This window comes from Silurus aristotelis (assembly GCF_946808225.1).
Source record: "Silurus aristotelis genome assembly, chromosome: 10".
In the NCBI taxonomy this organism is placed as follows: domain Eukaryota; kingdom Metazoa; phylum Chordata; class Actinopteri; order Siluriformes; family Siluridae; genus Silurus; species Silurus aristotelis.
In genome coordinates this window covers 1370374-1377122 of record NC_139583.1, presented here as the reverse complement: position 1 = coordinate 1377122, position 6749 = coordinate 1370374, and the positions used below count along the sequence as shown (strand labels likewise).

The following is a 6749-nucleotide window of genomic DNA, read 5'->3' as shown; positions in this document are numbered from 1 at the left end:
GGAGCCAAACCACGCTGACACACCAACATCTCACTTCTGTTGCTAAGCGGAGAACTGTAGTGTGAGTGTGTGAGTGTGTGTGAGTATGTGTGAATGTGGGTCTACAAAATACACCTTATTAAAGAGTCTGGAGAGGGAATATAAATCCATACAGGACACATCCTGCACAAGCCACGATGTCACTTCCTGTTTATTTCATACACATGTAGCAGAATCTTAAACTGCTTCATATTGTTTGGAGACACTGTGCATTACTCCATACCCAATAACACCACGTTCTCCAGTGACACAATTTTTATGCGTTTAGAGCTGCATTTCATGTGCGTTCGTGTTCTCGGTGACGTTACAGAAGCTTGTCGTGTTGCTGAGAAACCGCAAGAAGCCTCAGGAAACGTAACATGACAGATTTACCTCTGGAACTGGAGACTCCTTTCAACAATGTTAAATAAATATCTAAAAAGCTGGTTATCTTTGATGTCTATTCGAATCTTCTGACCAATCAGAATCCAGAATTCAAACGACAGCCTGTTCCAAAAGTATTGGGACATCAATGAGACATTTGGGTTTGAGATCATAAGGACCAGGCCTCACCGATGCAGTACTCTGGCAGGAGTCTGTGAATCCACAGCGGAGACACGGTGCACTGTATTTAATTAGGTTTTACATTACAGAGTGTCTGAGCCTGAGGGTGAGAAACAGAAGCAGTGTTTGGATCTGTTTCCTCATCAGTCTAAAAGCAGCAGCAGTGCTGATTCGATCCAAACACCACCCCACACTACAACGCACCACCCCACACTACAACGCACACTCAGCATTCCCATCTGAACTCCAGTGTACTGATGGAAATCCCCCTCAGCACAGTAAACACACCAAACGCAATTGTGGGGAAATGCTGACAAGAACTTCTCAACTTCAGTTTCAGAAGTTTTTCTCTCTGATCCCATCATGTGAGGTTGTGGTGGAAGGCAGGGCAGATCAGAGGAGCGGTGTGGAACGAGAGGGTTAACAGTGATGGGTGGAGCCTCTGACTGGGTATTGATCAGTGTGGATTAGAGAACAGAGACGAGTGCAGATGTGTGAACAGATGCTGTGTCAGATACTGATTACATCACTGTGGAGTAATCTTGCTTAAAAGAAGCATTCAGGAACTGAACCCTGACGCTCCGGCACACGGGGTCACGAGATACACCACACGGTCACGAGAGCAGAAGCATGGAAAATACAAAAAACCCCGAGAGCTGAGGAACATGCCTGAGGATTAATACATTTAGATAATCTTTTAAAAAATAATCCCTAATCTCAAACCCTTATTCCCTCTGTCCCAAACACTAGAGAATCTAGAGCACTGCCCTGCAATAATAATATTAATAATAATAATCAAATTTGTTACAGAATTCTGATTAAAAGTTTGTGTGTTTCTAAAATTGCTCCCGTTCTGAAATGCGGCCAGAAACTTTGTGTGTGTGTGTGTGTGTGTGTGTGTGTGTGTGTGTGTGTGTGTGTGTGTGTGTGTAAAACCGAAGACCCCTATTCTAGAAAGTCTGCAAAATAGACTGGAATACTTTAAGTGATAAGCAACATTGCCTTTTTCAGAAGTCCATTCTAGAACACTGATGCAACAAGCAGAGATTTGACATGCATACCCATCAGTGTTAAGAAAATGGCTTAAGAAATGGGATCTGTCCTGGTAAACCACATGAGAAAACTTTCAGACATCTGGAGGACATGGAACTAATTCAGATTCACTGCCGAAACTTTTCGTGATACCTTCCCAAGATCTGGGGTCAACGGTTCAGGATTGCCTTCCAACCCACATGTTTCATGCTCGAGAACATGAGTTCAGTATTCTGTTCTACTCCTGTTATAGAACCTGCAGTTGGTAGAACAAAACCATGAGGAACTGACAAAGAGGATCTCAGCGTACTTCTGTTCATCACCTGATCTAATGAACACCACGTCCTCGGATATATCACAGACATCAGTCCAGCAAGGACATGTCCCAAATCACACTGAGTAGTGCACATGAGTCTGGGACACTAGACAGGTTCTGCAGAGGGAATGAATCAGAGACGTCCGGTGAAGAAAATACTTGAAAGCATGTATATTTTTGGGTAGAGCGTGTGTGTGTGTGTGTGTGTGTGTGTGTGTGTGTGTGTGTGTGTGTGTGTGTGTGTGTGACGACACGGAGGATGTCTGATTATAGTTTTATCTAATTACACTGAGGGATCTGCTTTACATGGTTAAATATAATTAATAATTAGATGAATCAGACAGGATGATTAATTACACACCAGAACTGCACAATAACACATCAGTGTGTGACGCTGCACGTGTGTGTGTGTGTGTGTGTGTGTGTGTGTGTGTGTGTGTGTGAGATGACAACATTCCTGACACCGGGTCATTGTGTGATTGCGGAATCTCTCTCTCTCTGCAATACATCGCACTCACTTCCTCTTTCTTCAGCCATAAATCACTGCTACACTCATCACGGGCCCTAAACACAGAGGGGGCGAGTGGATTTAACACCACCTAGTCATCATCTCACACTCAGACATGATGTCCTATAAACCCTCTGGACTTTACACTGTGCACTATAGCTAGTGTCTCCTATGTAGTGCACTTGTGGTACCATCCAATAACACACTACCCTACAAGAGCCCGGATTCCTAACAGTATACATGTAGGACACTTGTAGGAGGGGCTGCGTCCCAAACAGCCGTCTACTGTACATGTAGTGCACTACAGAGATTATAAAACACACCACTCAAGTCACTCAGCTCTGCTCACTTAAAGAGGAATTGGGATTTAGTGCACTACACTGAGTGAATAATCTACACGTAGGTCCTCCCTACACCGAAGTGTGCACTCCTGAGGTCCACACACCAACCGCAACCGGTTCCCTCGTGTGATGATCTAGCACACGACTGGAGCCGAAGAAGAAGCATTAAAAAGGCAGATTGTTTTAAATTTTTGTGTTAATTGGAACACAGCCTGGGCATCCTAGCTGTTGGAGGTGATAATTAGAACGTTTTTTGTTCGAGATCCTGTGAACGTTTCAGACAAGGTGACGAATCACCTTCAGACTGGGGAAGCGAGCGCAGACGGTAAGTCCTGAAATACCCGTCATCATGGAGTCATCAGGGCAAAGAGAGCATTCTGAACATCAGAGCAAGTTCATGAGAGGTCAAACATACAGCACACGTCACAGTGTGCAAATGTCACGGTGAAAACCTCAGTCACGCAAATCATGCAAACGTCAGGAGGAAGACGCAGCAACGTCCTACTGAACTGCCTTGATGTCCTTCTAAAATACAGAGACGTCTCTCTGAAACACAGTGACACCCTTCTGTCTCACAGAAACCCAGCAACGTCTCTCTGAAAGGCAGCAAAGTGTCTCTAAAACACAGTGACACCCTTCTGTCTCTCTAAAACGCAGTGACGTCTCTCTAAAACGCAGTGACGTCTCTCTAAAACCCTGCGCCTTCTTTAACGTCTCTCTAAAACAGTGACAGCCTTTTTAACTGCCCTGATGTCCTTCTAAAATGCAGTGACGTCTCTCTGAAACAATTTGACATCATGACATGCATTGTGTTGTTCAACATGGTAGACATCCTTCTGCACACAGAAGTCATTCTAAACCACACCGCTATCACCCACCCCTCCATCTCCCACCCCACCCACCCTCCCCGCTATCACCCAATCCCTCTATCACCCACACCGCTTTCACCCACACCCCTATCTCCCACCCCAGCCATCACTCCTTCACTCACCCTCCATCACCCACCCCACCATCACCCACCCTCCTTTACCCACCCACCCCTCTATCACCCACACCGCTATCACCCACCCCTCCTTCACCCACCCCTCTATCTCCCACCCCACCCATCACTCTTTCACTCACCCTCCTTCACCCACCCCTCCTTTACCCACCCTCCATCACCCACCCCACCATCACCCACCCTCCATCACCCACCCTCCTTTACCCACCCACCCCTCTATCACCCACACCGCTATCACCCACCCCTCCTTCACCACCCCACCCTCCTTTACCCACCCTCCATCACCCACCCCACCCACCGCTCCTTCACCCACGCCACCATCACCCACCCCTCCTTCACCCACCCCACCCTCCTTTACCAACCCTCCATCACCCACCTCACCCACCGCTCCTTCACCCACACCACCATCACCCACCCCTCCTTCAAACACCCCACCCACCCCTCCATCACCCACCCCTCCTTCAAACACCCCACCCACCCCTCCATCACCCACCCTCCATCACCCACCCCTCCTTCAAACACCTCACCCACCCCTCCATCACCCACCCTCCATCACCCACCCCTCCTTCAAACACCCCACCCACCCCTCCTTCAAACACCCCACCCACCCCTCCATCACCCACCCCTCCTTCAAACACCCCACCCACCCCTCCTTCAAACACCCCTCCCACCGCTCCTTCACCCACGCCACCATCACCCACCCCTCCATCACCCACCCCTCCTTCACCCACCCCACCCTCCTTTACCAACCCTCCATCACCCACCTCACCCACCGCTCCTTCACCCACACCACCATCACCCACCCCTCCTTCAAACACCCCACCCACCCCTCCATCACCCACCCCTCCTTCAAACACCCCACCCACCCCTCCATCACCCACCCTCCATCACCCACCCCTCCTTCAAACACCCCACCCACCCCTCCATCACCCACCCTCCATCACCCACCCCTCCTTCAAACACCTCACCCACCCCTCCTTCAAACACCCCACCCACCCCTCCATCACCCACCCCTCCTTCAAACACCCCACCCACCCCTCCTTCAAACACCCCTCCATCACATCATGCAATCGTGTCTTTACAAACACGCGTCACACCGCACACGTAAGACGTGTTTGATGAAAAACAAGGTCATCTCACCGTGCGCGATGTGACGTCGCGTGACGTCACGCTGAACCGCACAGGTGTGTGTGTGTATACAGTGTACATTTCTGAACGCATAGGCCTGGATGTCATTCATCATGAAGGGGATGGAAAGGGAGGAATGGCGGCGGCGGCGGTATCGAGACACACACACACACACACACACACACACACACACACACAAATAAACGCGCACGCGTCACAACTGATGTGTATTGGTGTTGTGTCCGGTTGTTTATAATGAGAATAGACCAGGCAGTAGTGTGTGTGTGTGTGTGTGTGTGTGTGTGTGTGTGGACGGTACCGGATCCCCCTGCTACCTACCGTGAACGGGATGGCGTTAACGCTCCCAACCGAGTAGCAGCAGTCCCCCGGATTCACCGCTCCGGTCAGCACCTGGTGGAGATGCATCGCTGTGTGTGTGTGTGTGTGTGTGTGTGTGTTAACGATTATATTGTAATAATAATGATAATAATAATAATTCACACCGAGCCGATACTTCGCGGTCTCGGGAATCCCGTCCTCCTCGTCCTCGTCCTCCTCCTCCTCCTCTCTCTCTCTCTCTCTCTCTCTCTCTCTCTCTCTCTCTCCCTCTCGTGCGCGCGCTCGGCCTCTTTCTGAGAGAAAAACCCGTCAATGTCCCATCAGCCCCGGGTCCGCCCTCTATCTGTTTATTTATCTATTTATTTATCCGTTTATAAAGAAGACGCCATTACTGTGCTGTTATATGTTTTCGTTGTTCTTTATCTGAGACGCTTCGGGCTTCAACACCGGATTAAATAATAGTAATATAATAATAATAATAAAGAAAACTCCGCAGCAGACGAGCGCGCGCACGCGCGCACACGACACAGCACGCGAGCGAGACAGCCTCGTCCGCGTTGCGCATGCGCAGAGATCCCAATCCGACTCCCTCTTCCATCCTCCCCCTCCCCTCCCTGAAATAACCACGTGGTGTTTAGTAGTCGTGTTGTCTAGTAAAGGGAAGTTCGGATCATTTTAGTGACTCGGTTCTTTGAATCACATTCATTAAAATGAACGAATCGTTTTTTTTTTGTAATTTACTTCATAATTTCGTTCCTTTGAAAATAAAATGGTGCATTAGCGATAATCAGATCTGCCAACACGTCTACATACACCCACTTTAACTACAGGTCCAGTAAGAAAAGAAAAGACACTGCAGATCAGGATGAATAATGATGAACACTATGAGTAGCTTCACCTCTCATATCTTCTGGTCCGTGTCCTTCGTTCTTTTGTCAACTGACTCCCATAATTATTTTAACAATAATGTCAAGATTCCGAACAAAACAATCTCCCTGTTTCCTGTGTAATAATCTTTTTTTATTAAAATAAATGAATAAAGATATTGGGGTTTGGGAATGTGTGTTTAACATTGTGTCAGTGAGGAATATGACATAACATAATGGAGTGAACACATAAAGAGCCCCTGATCACTGGGTGGTCACATGTCTTCTGACTGATCAGTTTAATCTCTTTAGTTTCGAAGAAAATCCCACCCTCCCATTTTAGGTGTTTTTTCCAACATGGTCTCCATCAGTATGAAGACAACTGCAGTGTGGCTGTCAGTAATGTACCGTATATAAATCACTCCATCACCCCGGCACATGACCAAAACTCCAGAGGTAAAGAGGACCTGAAAATCATACCTGAGTAAAAGTATAGAGACCTTACTGCAAAACTCACTGCAAAACTCACTGCAAAACCTACTGCAAACTCACTGCAAAACCTACTGCAACATCTCACTGCAAAACTCACTGAAAAATCTACTGCAAACTCACTGCAAAACTCACTGCAAACGTACTG

The 6749-nt window shown here is 47.9% G+C and overlaps 1 protein-coding gene across 11 annotated transcripts in view; it reads right to left on the bottom strand.

The window, feature by feature from the left end:
* Positions 1-5824, bottom strand: part of dmxl2 (Dmx-like 2) — a 42949-nt gene extending 37125 nt beyond the window's left edge. For all 11 annotated transcript variants that reach the window (XM_083552163.1, XM_083552168.1, XM_083552166.1 and 8 more), the window contains exon 1: positions 5247-5824. In XM_083552163.1, the coding sequence (XP_083408289.1) occupies positions 5247-5333 (87 nt within the window). In that variant the 5' untranslated portion in view covers positions 5334-5824. The remainder of the gene's footprint in view (positions 1-5246) is intronic.
* Positions 5825-6749: the final 925 nt, after the last annotated feature.